General features: G+C 30.7%; 1 protein-coding gene and 1 long non-coding RNA gene across 2 annotated transcripts; one reads left to right on the forward strand and one right to left on the reverse strand.

Annotated features, from left to right (window-relative positions):
* The first annotated feature begins 7,119 nt into the window (after positions 1–7,119).
* On the forward strand, positions 7,120–8,116 carry LOC114423639 (kunitz-type trypsin inhibitor KTI1-like). The gene has a single exon (XM_028390470.1). It carries the CDS (start codon positions 7,355–7,357, stop codon positions 7,955–7,957), a length of 603 nt encoding a protein of 200 aa, XP_028246271.1. The 5' UTR covers positions 7,120–7,354; the 3' UTR covers positions 7,958–8,116.
* Positions 8,117–10,772: 2,656 nt separating this feature from the next.
* On the reverse strand, positions 10,773–12,534 carry LOC114423640. Its single transcript, XR_003668877.1, has 3 exons — positions 12,120–12,534; positions 11,158–11,274; positions 10,773–11,055 (listed from the first exon to the last, which is right to left on the reverse strand). It is a non-coding gene; the product is annotated as an uncharacterized LOC114423640 (long non-coding RNA).
* Between the last annotated feature and the right edge of the window lie 5,029 nt (positions 12,535–17,563).

Consider the following 17,563-nt stretch of genomic DNA (forward strand, 5'->3'; position numbering starts at 1 on the left):
TTAAAGTAAAGTTTAACAAAAAAATAAAATATTATAGATTCTCACGGGCCTACATGAGTGGTTTCTTCAAATTTTTGCAGTTCGAGTATCCACAAAGGAAATTTTGTGTAATGTGGTGTAGGAAAAAGAAATGGGATGTGTCCTGACCCCACAAGTTACTTTGGGTTGTTGTAGGTGCTTATAATTGAGGGGTGCCCATATGAAATGAGAGAAATGTTACCTTGAGAAGTAACGTGTCTTCTCAAATTCTTTAGAAAAAACCAAACCCCCACGCTGAAGTTGTCTATCGTTCTACAATGGCGTAGACAATCGGGAAGATATGGTTAGCATCGTCTTGTGATGTAACTATCAATAATGTGTCAGTATACTTCCCATAAAGTCATTTATCATCCACTTGTACAATGAGTTTGCAGTATGCAAACCCATTAATGCATGAACCAAATGATCACACGTTTACACATTTTTTGCCAGGTACCATTTCTTTTCTTCAAACACAGCTGTTCGAGCAACGACCACAACCTTGGGAACACAAGATTGCAAAGCTCCCAAAACTTTTGGCAGCTTGGCACATGATTCTTCCCAATTTCCATGAGTTATCTCCAATGCTCTTTGCTTTGCTAACCAATGTCTCTTTGTAGGATGGAGTATAATTCATGAATGCTTTGATCTCTTCAATCAACATTTTGATGGAGATCGGTAGGTTCATTTTAACAATAAGTTAGATGATTTGCGCTATAACGTGTTTGTTGAGTTACCGACGATCCTGTCTGAGCATTGGTGCATGACAAGTGTGATGACCTCTGATACTATTGATAATACATTTCTTATGTCTCTTTGAATTGCATGTACCTAAGCTTCATATACAACCATTTTTATGTAATTTACACATAAAGTTTAGCCTTCTCTGATAAGAATATATTGTTTTGCAATCAACATGATTTCTAATGTTGTATTCTTTGACTGTTTGAATACATTGTGCTTCTTCATCGAAGGTCATGCAAACCTTAAGTGCACTGGTTAGTGGTTGTACACAATCTTGTTGCTAAACGAAATGATGTTGACCAATGCATAATTCAATTTTGGATTTTGCACAATTTTTTCTAGCAAGCCTCTGCGATCGTCATTGTTATGTAGTCGTGGTAAAAAGAAATGTGTTTGGCCATGATGAAATGAAATAGGGACACGATATAACAATTAAACAACTATTTCAATAAACCCGAGTAAGGAGATGATTGTTAATTTTTTGAATCAATTGTCTTAACATAATAGACTGACTCACATGGTGGTGAATAACATTCAATATTTCTTTAGCTAGAGCCATGAGTGGTGTTTGTGGGATGTGAGTGGAAAATTGTGAGTTAGGAACATAGGAAACTTTTGTGAGAATGTTATTGTCTATTATGTGTCATGAAATGGTAAGATTACATATAGGGTGAGAAAGTTTGGTACCGAGGGTTAGGTGAGAATGTTAGATAGGAGAGTTAGGTGGGAATGTTGTTGCTTGTGATGTGTTGTGAAATGGTAGGATTACATATAGGAAAGAAAGTTTGGTACTGAGGGTAAGGTGAGAAGGTTAGATAAGAAAGTTAGGTGGGGGGTTTGGTAGGAGAGTTAGGCGAGGGGGTTGGGTGGAAGGTTTGATAGGAGAGTTAGGTGAGAAAATTAGGTGGAAGACATAGATAGAAGAGTCAGTGCATATGAGTGAACAATGTGCAGCTGTGCACATCAAAGACGACAATCTATCCGTTGCATTATGATTGTTGACCGCACTATTCCACATTACACATCGAGCTCACACGGATTATTGAGATTCACATCAATGCGATTATCGGTGCATGTGAGTGAACAATGTTCAACTGTGCACATCACAAATGACAATTTTTTTTTGCATCATGACTATTCACGACATTGTTCCGCATCACGCACTGAACACACACAAATTATTGAGATTTGCATTAATGCGATTGTCTGTGCATGTGAGTGAATAATGTGCGGTTGTGCACATCACAAATGATAATTTTATTTTGCGTCATGATTGTTCAAAGAATTGTTTTGCATCGTGTGTCGAGCCCATGTAGATTATTAAGATATACATTAATGCGGTTATCAAACATTTATGATCATGTTATTAAAGTTAATTGAAAATAAAAACTGAAAAGCATGGAACAACTACGATTACATAATAAAGACTAACAAAAACTTAAACACAATATAATAGCAAAATATGTTAAATTATTTATTCTAATTTCAGGGAATTGTGTAGCTTATGCTCCTCCGCCGAACTTAGGTCATTAACTTGAGAAGACTATAATGAATTATGAACATCAACTTTAAGTTCCATACATATTACACTTGCCGTATTTGTAAATGTATCGAACATGTGCCAACCACCTTCTTCGTCAATAATTTGAATTGCCCTATACTCAACACGACCATTGAATTGGTATATATGACAATGATACCAAAGTGTAGTAATTATAGGCATAATATGATTATCTCTAATTGATGACAATATTGTGGTGATTATGTTTGGCAGCATCATTGTTGGATTCGATGGTATCGATTTTGTTTTCTCACTTCTGAAAATAGCATTTGCACTTGAACTGTGAATGATCTCACCGTTGATATAAATATACGCACAAATTGGCTTCGAACTCATTTTGCTTACTCTTTTTTTTTTCCTCGTACAATTTGATTTGATGCAACTATGCATAGTCTGTGGTGATATGATGTCTTTATATATACAATCAATCATGGGTCCATGGTTCACATGAATTGAAATCTCGATGTGTGACAGTAACATAGTCGTGTTAATACGCTTTTGAATCTTGAGGCCTTACAATGAGACAAAGTGTAAATGTGCTTTGAAATCTCGACATAGTTTATATTATAAATAGATGTGAGGTGCATGTCAATATCATATTTTCATTGCCCGATTTGTACCCGATTTACCATTTAACCTCGTTGTCATGGCTCATATACCTCTATTGTATCATTAACACGTTCACCGTTCATGTACCACAGATTACACCATTATTATCATCTACCGGGTACCAACATATTGCCCTAATCGAACAGTGCATAATTGATCTTGCATTAATCACTGCATTGGTTGAACGATGAAGGCCTGAAACACACACCTTTCACCTGCCATGGGGTGAATGTATCGCCACACTCGAAGATGTTGCATTGCATCTAGGAGTTAGGGTCGATGGTCATGCTATAATTGAACCTAACTTCTTACATTGAGATGAGTTATGCAACGAGTTACTAGGCGAAGTCCCTCCAGATAATGCACGTAAGAAAGCCGCACTGAAGCTGACATGATTGCTTAGCATCTTGTGCGCACCATTGTCTGAAGAACCAACAATACACAAACTATAATGTAGGTGTGGTGCATACATAATGTACATGATTGGTGGTGCTTTAATACCTAATAAATCTAGAAATAGAATTCATCTAATGTATTTGAACCTATTACATGACTTCAAAAACATAAAAAAATATAGTTGAGGTTTTACTTGTTTAGCAAACTTGTACAAAAAACTGCGTTAGGCATCATCCAAGGTTGGTATAGTTATGGGTGGTTATACCCTACTATTACAGTCATGGGCTTGGTACCACATGCCTTTTATTGCATCAAGAGTCCCATGGCCCGAAATAACTTACCCACTTGCTGAAAGGTTATTAGAAATAGTGAAATCTAAATTTTTAATTTCAATGATGCACATTATAACATTACAATGAATAGTAGTTTTATTTTGTTTACATTTCAAATGGAGTGGTGGTACATTAGAACATAGGGACACACCTCATGATGACTTGGTCCAGTATAAATCTCCTATAAATTATATGGAGAGTCATCAGGTATAATACTATCATAAACTACACCATGAAAGTAATAATTAACAGTCTAGTGCGTCAAGTAGTAAGGTAAAATCACAGTCTAAAGTTATAACACTTTGCAATTTACCTACATCTATGAAAAAACAATAGATGTTTCTCCAACAAAACTGACATTTAATAGATAATTCACAATTTAAATTCAAGTATGAAAGTAAAAATGAATGTCTGGTGCACCAGGTAGCATGATAAAATCATAATCGAAATTCACAATACTATGTACTATATCGATAAAAGCAAAATTAAAATAATGACATGTCTCAGTAAACATCAAGAGGGCAAATACTCAAACAACTATAAATAACACCAAACACCCTCAATACAATCACACACTTTCACATAACATACCTTTACAAACCATATTCAATCTCAATACTATGACATTCTTTGGAGAAATAAACACAGATCATTTCTAACTCGAGATTAGCATTCGCTTTTTCAAATGGATCAATCATTCACAACTAAACTGGTGTTTATTCTCAATGTCCTGCTCTAATACCAATGCAAGTTCTTGATGAGTGTTCTTTTGTGACACTCAAGAGTAAAATGCAACACTCTTTGACTAACCAATGGCCAATTAGTGAATGAAATCTATTACCAACAACCATCCATAAATGTAAATTAACAATCTTTTTTTCATTCTCTGCAATTGAAAAATGATGATGATGATGTTTGCACAATGTTAATGTGCAATGAGCATACCCATGTGTTGGTTCTATATAATTCTTATGTACCATTAACAGAATACTCAGCAATATAAATTCCACCTATTTCGATCCATCATCACTCTTACTCAGGATGCAATCTTGTATTACAACGACAAGTAAAAAATATCACGACAAGACAATTTTTTGGGTTACTCCTTCACTGAAACAAACCTAATAAGATTTGAAATTCATTCAAGATGTAGCATAGAAAAACTCAAGGATATCATCAAGTAAATTTTGCCTATAAGGGTTTGTCTTATGGAATTCAAATTGGTCAGACAATTGTTCTTTTGATAATCGGGTCATACAAAATATTCAGAAAAATTAATCGAATATCAAATAATAGAGTAGAAAAACAATGTTGGAAAAAGATATGTCCGCTGCACAACATCTTTCAAACTATGATTAGTTTTATCATTTTCATGTTTGAATTATTATTGTTAGTACATTTCATTATTTTTGTTTTATTATGTTCCATTTATTATGTTTCAATTACGTTTTATTATTTTCAATTGTTATTGATAGTATTTTTCATTATTTGAGTGTTTTAATTTCTTCATATAATATAATTAACATTTGATAACTATATATTTATTGTGTTCTTTATAAAAAAATATTTAAAAAAAATCAAAAGTTTGAATGTCTTGTATAAATTAATTATTATTAAACCAAAAAATATTATCAAATTTTAATAATTAAATAATATAATGAAATATTATATTTAACAAGATCATTTTCTTAAAAAAGTAAATATTATTTTTAAAAAATAAAAATAAGTTTTTAGATTAATAAAAATTATTTTTCATAAAATATATCATTTTAAATAAATAAAATTGGAAAGTCAAGTAGTGAATTCTTGACTTCTTAGCTTTCTTATATTATGATATGATAACTGCTAAATAATAGTGAATTAATAGTGGAAAATTGGTCTAAAATTAACTTAGAATTAATTATTTAGCAGTTATTTATGCTTCAATTTGGAAAGATTTAATTAATTTCGAATTTTGATTGCAGATATAAAAATTGGAGGTGTAACAAGCAAAAAAGGCAAAAAAATTGAAGAAAAGAAGAAAATTTGAAGAAAGCCCAGCCCAATACGAGCGCTCAGTGCGCGTCACGGGCTAAGCGGGCCAGGAAGTACATGCGCTAAGCGCGGGTGTCGCGCTAAGCACGCCTACATAGGCCCAAAGCCCACTTCAGCAGCTATGAATAGAGAGCTAGTCCAAGGGACAGAAGACACCACCACAGAATCCCCTCTCCTAGGGGTTTCATTTACTTTCTTTCACCCCTCTTCTCATTGTAAAGTCCTTATGACTATGAGTGGCTAAACCCCCTAGCTAGGGCCTGACAGGCCTAAAAAGCCAATGATGTAGGGAGCATTTCAAGAGTTATTAATAAAAAGAGGAATTCTCTCCAGGTTTTTTTTATTTATTTACCGTTCTTTCTTTTTACATCCTGTATCTTGGAACTTGCTTTCTGTTACGGTTTAGTCCACTCGGAAGATGGTAAAGCCTAATTAGGGGTAAGGAATGAATATTTGAATCTATTTTAAGGGTTAGGCCACTTGGGAGGGTAACGCTTAAGAGAACACTAAAAGGAAGAAATTATCGGGTTATCTTTTAGAGGGTTTTCCTTTCATGTTCGTTTATCTGCTTTTCTTTCTTGCTTATTCTGCATCTCGGACTTTGTTTTCTGTTAGTCTTTAGGTCACTCGGAAGAGGGTAAAGCCTAATTAGGGATAAGGAATGGATGCGTGAATCAGTTTTAAGGGTTAGGCCACTCGGGAGAGGGTAACGCTTAATAGAACAATAAAAGAAAGAAATCATTGGGTTAGCATGACTTAATGCCTCAATGCCCATGCTTTAGCAAAACATCTAGAATGTAATCTTAATGCATTTTAGTTATTGAGTCTTCGCAAATAGCATTTGGAAGATAGGTAATTAAGGTAGGCTTGTCATCGTGAGGCATCAGAAGTAGTTATTCCGTGTTTTACTGTTGGGTTTTATTAGGAGTAAGTAGTTAGGCTTAGTAGATTTAGACTTTATTTGAATTTCGTAGAAGTAGTTATCTTTATTGCAATTTAAATATTTTATCTTCTATTTTGATCTTTCAATCTTTTATCCTTTTCTTTTATCTTCTAATTTTATCTTTAAATATGTTATTTTTTCATTTATCTTCTAATTTTATCTTTAAATATCTTATCTTTTCTTTACCTTATCTTCTATCTTTCTTTATCTTTTATTTTAATTTCTTATCTCTTGCTTTTTAATTGAGTTTGCATTAATCTAAGTATAAACAAAGTCCATGTGGATTCGACACTCGGACTTCCGAGAACTTTACTACTTGTAACGATTTGGTACACTTGCCAATGAGTTAACATAATATTATAATGTTAACTTAAATTTAAATAAAAAAACAACCTGAGAGAAATGAGTTTACCAAATCCCCACTTCTCACCACCAGTTAAAAAAAAGGTGCAAGGTGCATTTCAAGAGTTAATTTTAAAAAAGATGTATATAGTAGAAAAATAAAACAGAGAGAAAGTGCATTCGAGAAAAAATTCCCATAATTTTCATATGTACGGGAATCTTTTCCCTAACCCGAGTTTGAGTGTGAAAGCCCCATTTTCTTTTCATTATCAAAAACTAACAGGTCTATAAATAGAATCTTCTTCCAACGCTGCTTATTCACGCAACTGAAAAAGAAAAGCCTTCCACTATTCCATATATAGCAGCCAAAAAAGAATGAAGAATACTGCGTTGTTCACTATCTTTCTACTCCTTGCTTTCACCTCATACCTACCTTCAGCCACCGCTGCTAGTGTGTACGATACGGATGGTAATATTCTTCAAAAGGGTCGCACATATTTTGTGTTGGCAGCAACAAGAGAAAACGGCGGTGGAATAGAATTTGCCGCAACTGGAAACGACACTTGCCCTCTAACTGTCGTGCAATCTCCCAGTGGCGACTCTATTGGGTTTCCAATAAGGTTTTCATATCCATTTATAGAAACGCTTGATGATATCCTTGAAGGCTTTGGTTTGGAGATTCGTTTCGCTTATCGACCGCCGTGTAGCCCCAGTTCTATAGCCACTACTAAGTGGACTATCGTCAATGATGCTGTTAAGCTTACTAAAACTTCATCATCGATAATACCCGGTTTTTTTTATATTTGGAGGGCTTCACCTAACTCTGAGGACTATAAGCTTGAGTTCTGTGATCTTGACAATATCAAATGTGGGGATGTTGGGATTCATACCGATGATGATGGGAGCAGGCGTTTGGTGATCACTCAGAACGATCCATTACTAGTTCACTTTCAGAATACTAGATCATCATCTGCATGAATTAAGGCACCACTGGCATAGCACTGAAAAAAAAATTGGTGCTTTTTTCTTCTAGTGAGAGACTAGTATAAGACTTAAATAAATGCTTTGGTTGTAATAGCATTATTGTATGACTGCATAAAATAATCATAGCTTATGCCTTATGTTGTTGTAATTTAATTCGTACCTTCTCCCCGAAACCTATTGATCTGGTATACATAACACGAATCGATGACAAAATTTTATGAAAAGAAATTGAAATAGAATTGATATTAATGAAATTTCTGACAAGATGGTGGCTTATTACCTCCAACATTGTTCAACTCTTAGAGGAAAGAAGGTTAGGAACTTCCGGCACATCATATGGCATGCAGTAATTGACTAACTTGATTCAATTAGTATATTCTATTATGTCAGCATACCACGTCAACTATCGGGTAGACAATTAACAAACAAATAAACAAAATAAAATATAAAAATTTCTTAAAGATAAAAAGATAAAATGTGTTAAATTAATTTGTTGATGTTAAAATTTATTATAAAGTAAAAAATATGGAAAAGAAAGTACAATTAAGTCTTAGAGTTTGTTGAATCTCACTTACAAGGAAAAAGCTACACCTACCTACTTACAATCCAATTTAGTGTTAACATTATCTTTATTTTATTGTCTAAAATATGATTTTAGTATCTCAAATTTAAGATACTTTTGATTTTGATAATCCAATTAATATTTTTTTAGTCTCTTATTCATAAAATATTATTTTCAGTTGAGAACTAAAAAATGTAAATTTTTAATTTTCAAAATGAAATCTAGCAAATTTTAAATTTTAAATTTTAAAGACTAAAAGGGAGTAAATTTTTAATTGACTTACAAAAATTAAAAGTTCAACTAATTTAAAGTACTAAAAACCTATTTAAGTTATTTCATTTTTCATAAAAGCTTTCTTTGTTTTTGTGTTCTCCATTGAGTTTTTTTTTGGCTCCATTGTGAATTGAATCATTTACTCTCTGTTACGGGTGCATATATATAGGGACACACGTGATAATTAGTCAGTTGCTCGAATCTCACCCACAATAATAAAAACTACACCTACTGCATGTGGTACACTTTAATTTATGTCATGATTTGAGTACTCTTCAGGGTCGTTGAAGATCTATTAATGTGGTCCATGGTTGCATGTGTTGGTTGCAATTGATGACAATTTTGTTGTCAATGTTTCTAATTTATACCTATATATAATATACAATAATTTTATATTTTTAAAATAATAACCAAAACAACCAATTTTATTGTTATTAACTAAATTATGCAATAATAACTTTATTACATACCCAATATAACAAGGATTATCTAACTTTTGCATTGCACGGAAAAACTTTAATTCATAATTTCTCGGCCATCCTTAATTTCATTTGTTTTTTGGTCTTTGATGAATTTTAATTCATAACACACTTTATCCTCAAAAATAAAATATACTAGGAAAAAATACATAAATATTTAACAATATACCATCCTATATCCGCTCTCTATTTAAATTAGAACAAATATCTTAAATAAGACTCAAGAGCATTTTTAGGAATTATATTAAAAAACATCATTTTACAAGTTTTTTCTTCATCATCTAGAGCATTTTTAGGAATATTTTTTAATCTCTCATACCTTTCAATTTCTATTTTTTTTTTACCTTTTATCGAGTTTTAATACTTTTAAAAAAAATTATTAATAGCTAAAAAAATATTATGTCATTATATAACTTTTTTTTATCATAAATCTAAAATATAATATATATGTTAAAAAATTGTTCAATTATATTTATAAAACATTTTTTTTTATTAAAATACTTATAAATCTAAAATGTCATGTACATTGAATAAGGATGATATTGGTGCCAAGTAATCTCCGTCAAAAGTGATTACTAATCTTTGTTGGAAATTGTGAGCAGGCATGAGATGTGTATTCTTTTTCAAACAAGATTTATTTTATATACAAAGATTAACTAAGATTTAAATCCTAATTCACTTAATTAATTACTAATCTTTGTTGGGAATTGTGAGCAGGCATGAGATGTGTATTCTTTTTCAAACAAGATTTATTTTATATACAAAGATTAACTAAGATTTAAATCCTAAATCACTTAATTAAGAGACACAGTCATTACCGTACGATTATTATTGCAAAAGGTAATACACACAATAAATGTTTCTATAATAAAGAAGAGTCACTAATATAATAAGTCTTTTCTAAGTCGGTCATCTTTTACCTTCTAACTCAATTTTCAACCGTCTTAGATGAGCATGTCGTAGAAGGGTGTTACCTCTACAACGATGATTATTGAACCGTCTTAGAAAGTTAAGTATTTTAAGACGGTTACGCAAATAATTGTCTTAGAATTTATCATTTTCGAAGGCGATTTTCAGACATAACCCATCTTAGTACCATCTCTTTTCAAAGACGGTTATAAAAAGAACCGTCTTAGAATGATAGTCATACTAAGTCAATTGCTGTCAAAATCGTCTTAGATTGAACATTGTTTTGTTGTCTTTCTACGATGGTCATATTTATAACCGATGTAGTTTGTCACCAATACTATGTCTTGTTGTCAAAACCATCTTAGATTGAGCTGTATTTTACGACGGTTATATCTAGCCGATGTAGTTTGCCAACACATTCTAAGATGGGTATACAATAACCGTCTTAGATTGGAAACTTTTTTTTTTATTTTTTATTCGGTTTTTTTCCTTGTTATGTTATCTTTTGAGTAACAAATGAAAACTGCACTGGAAATCTAAAAATCATTTTCAACAATTATAAAATCAATTTATTACATATTACCACAATTTACATCATAAATTAATGAGACAAATATTCTATGCTTCATGTTTGAAACACTACTATATACATATCCTATCTAATAGGACAAGCATGAGTTTGGTCTCTTTGGTGTCTCCAAAAAAACAAATGTATCCTAATTAAATACAAGACATTTATAACTAATAAATATGTAATAATAGTTCCAAGAAGTTGAATAAAGAAGGTAGACACCATAGGCTAAGAAACAAGGGGACCCAACTGATAATGCTTGAGATGCACGCTCACTCCCTGCCAAATGAACAAAATTCTGCAGAGAAAAAAAAAACAAAAATAATAGTAAAATGATCTATGATATGAGTTAGAATACAACCAACTCAATGTAATAAAATCTCCATTATGAGTACAATACCTGAAAAGTTTAACCAAGGTCCATAGTATGAGTTAGAATACAGCCAAGACCTTTATATCTCCGGACTTCACTTTTCTGATTGACTGCATTTTCCCACATGAATCTTATTCCAGCAATCTGCAAATGTGAAACATATTAAATGGTAGAAAAATCCAAATCCAAAAAGACTAACCAACTCCATGTAAGAACTTCAAAGATGCTTGAATACATGGCAATAACCCATACAAATCATCAAATAAATAGCAGTTTTTGAGATTAAGATACCCATTCCAAAAATCATGAGAGAACGAAAAGTAAGATGCTTTTCAAACCACCTTTATTTTGTTAATCATCATTTGAACATATTAATACAAGAATGACCATAATGAAAAAGCATGTACAGAGGTAAGCATGACTAGCATTTAGTCCTTGACATTTGTTGCTATGTCTCAACTATAAAATGGTCAATAATTACAGTTAAGGAGCATAATCAGTAAAAAAAAACAAAAAACCAACAACATATAAGCCGTGATGTTGGAGGAAATCAAAATACTCATGTTGGAGGAATAGAATCTTGGTTTAACCCTATAGTCTGCCATGCATCTTCTTTTCTTGTTCAGTTGTTCTATGTACTACAAAGTGAGTTGTTACAATCTGCACTACACTTAAGTTTTATGCTTGCCTTTTTCAGTTTCAAGTGCTGAAAATTCAGCAATAAATTATTCAATTAGCAACAATTTTTTTAATCAGATTCCAATTTTTTTTGCTAATTTGACAAACATTTATTTTATCATTTAATTTGTATCCTTTCCTGATGTCAATGTCAATAATCATTAACATACCCAGCATACATCTCTCAGAAGTTGAACCAACATAAAGCACCAAGTACAAACACCTACATTATCAATTAAGACTATACATAATCAAAACATGAAGATCTTTTAGTAGTATGTATACTACATAAATGGAAAATCCATGTTTACCTTCTTAGCATCATTTACAAGGATATGCAACCAGACACACAACAGTTTCCCCATCCACGGGCTACAACAGTAGCATTAGATGTCATGCCACCTCTAGCAGTCAAGATTCCAGTAGCTGCATGCATACCCCCAACATCCTCTGGACTAGTCTCATTCCTCACCTTCAACAGTTCAAGAGTGCATTAGCATTTAATGATTGCTAATGGGTGGTTTGTTCAACCCAATCATGAATGATACTAAATCAAGGACAGTATTTACATCCTAGCCATAAAAACTCCAATCTTACGCAAAGAAGTTTTCACCTAAGTCAACTTTGGATTTTCCCAGCTAAAAGAGGACAGGTGCCTCCCCAAGAATAGCTTTTGTGATAGTCAAAGTCCTTTACCTATATTATTAATTAGAAGCCAGGCATTCAGCTGCTAATAATAACACTAACTAAAATATGAAAGCAAAATATGCATTTTCCTTACCCTTTATGCTTCTAAGATAGCACCACTGATGCAAATGCTCAATAGTCAAATGTGAATAAACTTATAATTAGAGATAAGTCTTATAATGGTTTATTACCTTATTTACAAAATAGAAGATCATGAATTTAAATCTTATCAATTTTATTTTTATTTTATTTAATCTCATTCTAAAAAATTAAGAAACACAAAAGGGAAAGTGTTAGAGTATCTCGAACCAAGAAGCTAATTGGGGTTCTTGATATTCTTTTAACATACAATTAGAAATAAAAGCCTTATCAATATGATTAAGAGATATATTTATCTTACACTAAATTGAAAAAACACATACAAAGTTGCACTGCAAATATAAAATACCAGAAGCGCATTATGAGTTTTTTTCTTAAATGTTTTTAGTTGCACTGCTTTAGTTCTTATTATTAAGAAGAATATAAGATAAGATGGGAAAAAGTCTCAATACATGCAAATCTAGCTCAAATGAAGATGAAAGAAAGAAGCATGATAAATGACGACAGCCTGTCTAATGCTTAGAACAACAAATCTTAGGAATTGATTTGATAAAAGGTATAAATTATAAATTAATTTGATTTGGTTATTATTTTGATCAAGTTCTGTGCACTTAACGATTGACTCTAGTATGATTGGGTTTTAGTGATTTTTTTAATTTTTTTTTATTGAAGTGAAAGTGTTTTAAATTGACAATTTAACCTTGCACCCGTCGTATATTCTAAAATAAGAGTATTACGATATGTTACTTTAATATTGTACATTTCATCCATGTAATTTTATATTTTAATATTCGAAATACGTTATTTAGGTGTTCTGGATTTATACGAAGATTGCATCTGGAGACAAATGTCCGTGCAAATAAATTGTTAATGTGCATCAGATAATAAGTGTTGCATAAATGAAATACCGTAGGATAGAACTGTGAATTGGATGGACTAGGGAGTTAACAAAGTGGAATGATAGTTTTAAATATGAAGTAAAAAAACTGACTAACGGAATCATCATTGTGTTGCAGTATGAATTGAAGTTTGAAACGACACGTTACAATGTGAATAGAATACAATTTCAAACTGAATTGACATAATTACCGTTATTCTGAAAATGAGAAAAAAACAATATTAATTAATGGAAATAAAACATTTTATAAATGTTACTAAAAACTTTCGAAGACTTTTAAAAAATATAAGTAATGCATTACCTTTAATCACGATTTCATCTTATAGGGTTAAACAATGTTGATATATATATGAACATCACTGATAAAATTGTTGTAATTTTATTTTCTTATAAGATTCTCCTTTGCCAATAATTTATTATAAATATAGCATAAACTTTTTTTTCTTTTATATTTTACGCGTTGTTTGGTGAAATTTTATAATACATCAGTTGAAATTGAAAACAAAAAAGCTAATTTAGTTTAAAATGAAAGCTAATTTAGTTTCAAAAGAAAATTAGCTTATTGAATTGGAAAAACACAGTAAAATTATTTGTTGATCCAGCTATTAAATGTAAAAATATAAGAAATTTAAATAATTTGTTTATATATTATAATTACTTTGTAGGTAAAAAAAAAAACATGTTTTTGGATAATCATACCTTTTTGTTTGTTAACAAATTTTACACTCTTATAATTTTTGTTTTAAAATAAATGAATTTAACTTTTCAATTTTCTCTTTTATTATTCTTGTCATATTCTTTTAAAATCATATCATTTTCATAATTTTTAAAATTAAATGTTATTATTAAATATTAATACTTATTATGTAATATTATTTTAATAAGACAACACAAGCATAGTTAAAAGAAAGAACTGAAAAATCAAATATAGGGTGTTTGTTTCAATCCTCGATTCTCATCAACTACTGGGAAAGTGGATCTCTGACACATTTCCACACGTATGGCTCGACTCCTTCCCGGCGTTGGAGATGCCGACGGATTAAGGTTAAAAATGTCAATTCTCATTTTAATATATTCTTTCAAGTATTACAAAATTGAAAATACAGTAACTAATATGAACCGTTGACTACTTTAATTTAAATCCAACTATACAAAATTCATGATTCATCGGTGAACCACGTAGATAGATACTATACATTATAATATTATTGCCCTGATTCATGGTGCATATTTTGTTTTCCCAAATGATGATACACTTTTAAAAAAATACAAAATTATAACTGATATTAAAATTTAATAATTATAGTTGTAATAAAATACATGTTTTTAATATAAATTATGAAAGTTTTTAAATATAATTCGTTATTTTAAATTATTATTTTTCTAGTTAACAATCATATTTTTACATTTTTCTTTTATAATGCTTCTCCTTTTACGAAATCAAAGAATATATAAACATCTAACGAAAATGGACTAATTAGAGATTCAATAGAAGTCTAAAGTGGTGAATTTAATAGGGGGAATCGAATGCACGAAATATGATTTGTTAATTCGTAGGCAGCTAGCAAGGCTTTCTTGATTTATTTAATGTTGTTGATATTTCTTCTGAAGCATGTCAGTATTTCAATCAGCAGTCTATCAGCCAACCAAGTGTCTTTTCGTATAGAGAAGATCATCCATAATTCACATAATTAATTAAGCAATAAGTTACACACACAAGGACGACCACAAAATGCTTGGCTTTTGTTCATACACGTAGACGATTTCAGTTTTTTATTCATTTTTTAGTGAAGCATGTCAAGTGTATCAATTAATCATCCATATTTGCCTTTTGTCAGTTAATTGTGTTTCCCTTTTTTAATGATAAAAATAAATCGATATTAGTTAAGAAATTAAAATATTTTTTTTTATTGATACACCTAAAATTATGTTGCTTGTGAGTTAACCAACAAACTAACATACATTAATCATATATACTATTATTCATCAATATCAATATCATAATAATTCACCATATCATAGATTCAACATTAATATATACATCATAATTATGAACCTATCAATAGTTCATTAAGTATAGTAAGATGTCCAATACTATAATTTCTTATTATTATCTCTTCAAAATCCTCGTATGAATGTGAATTACACGGTATTAATCATAAAATTAATTAACTTTATTCCTTTCATAAAAGTACATAAAGCAAATGAATTTAGAGTTGGATTCCATTTGAAGGGTCATTTTAAAGTATTTTAAGACTTATAGCTCGCTTAAGCTTGCGATTATTGATATGTTTAAGCGAGCACATGATCCAACTAGCTCATCCAATAGCATGCTTAAGGAATCCCTAAATATACATGTGTATGGTGTTGACATGATACTTTGATAGCCACATTAGCAATCCACTAATGGCATTAGATGTTTGGACCAAAACATATGTTTTTTTATTTTGCGTGACAAAAACTAGACAATTTTTGGAGCAACAGAAATTGAATTTCAGTTATTTTAGAGGAAAAAACACATATTTGCCCAATATGTTTTATTCATAACTACAAGAAAATCATGGATTAGTGAGGGAATGTTTCCTTGCAAATCCTCGCTAATTGGTGGCTAATCTATTTAACAGGGATTAGCAAGAGAAAGTTTCCTTGCTAAAGTCAAGTCGCTAATTAGTGACAAACAAAAGTCCCTTGCTATTCCTTTGCCATTTTTATCATTGTTCCCTCCAAATGACGTCTAATCCGCCTCACTCAACCCTCCTTCCCTTGCTAAATTCCATCACGATTTCTTCACTAATGCCTCTTAATTAAAGCTGTCACAAGATACCCCTCACCCTCGCTACTTTGTCGCTTTTTAGTTGCAATTTACTACTATTTTATTAGTTCCATGGTATTTCGGCGCTGCTTGCTTACAAAATCTCCTCGCTAATCCTTGGCCATAGCCTCACAATAATCCTTTGCCATAGCCTTACTAGATATTCATTGCTTTCCTTCACAAATTGCACGTTAATCCCTCGCATTTTTTGGTAGGTTATCTTGTGAATCCCTCAAAATTAAGGTCAAAATTAGTTTGTGAATACTTTTTAGACTTATATATGTTTTACTCTTTCAAATTTGAGACACTTTGGTTTTTGTTTCACTAAATTAAAATTTATATTTTTTATCCCTCTAACTCAAGGAATACTTTTTTCAATCTCCCCATTAAGATGATGTTAACTGAGCTCGCAATATGACAAACTGTTTTACATTATGTGACAATTTTTAATTGTCAGAATTACTGATTTTAGAATTTAAATTTTAAATGCAAATTTTAATTTTAGAGAACAAAAACAAAAGTGTCCCAATCTTATCCTATTCTTCATCATAAAATTTTCAAATTCAACATTAATTGAACTAGTGAGATTAATTGAAACTAGAACCATCCAACTGAACTTTGCACAGGCAATCACAGTAAAAAGAGAGAGAGAGAGAGAGAAAGAGAGTACGTGAAAGAGAGCAAGTGCAGTGGAAAAAATAAAAAAAAATACTCTTACTTACATTGCATGAGAAAGTAACACTTTTTCTTTTATCACATTTCTTAGTCTTAAAAAAAATTGATCTTATTTAAGCATAACCTAGCAAGAAAATAAATAAAAATGTTGAATTATTCATTATATTTCAATCAATAAAAAAATGCAATTAACTTCAATTATTTTTAAAACAAAAGTTTCCAAGTTTAGCCTGAAATTCTAGTGTAAAGAAAGTTAATTTTTTTTTTGGTTTGGTATTAACATAAAAGTTAAAAGAGATATATTAATAAGGATATACTTTTATTAATTTTTATTATTCTTAATTTTAACACACACACACACATATATATATATATATTATGATTTTATAATTATTAATTAAAGAAAAGATAAAAATATTTCATAACTCAAATATAGTCTTATATATTTTCCTTTTCGAAATACATATTTTTTGAGGAATCACCATATTTATTTTATTTTATTGTTTTATTCATTAAATGATATATAACAAAAATATTTCAACACTTTTATTTAGTTTCTTATTAGATTAACTTAAATAAGATGA

The sequence above is a fragment of the Glycine soja genome, chromosome 8 (genome assembly GCF_004193775.1).
Source record: "Glycine soja cultivar W05 chromosome 8, ASM419377v2, whole genome shotgun sequence".
Taxonomy (NCBI): domain Eukaryota; kingdom Viridiplantae; phylum Streptophyta; class Magnoliopsida; order Fabales; family Fabaceae; genus Glycine; species Glycine soja.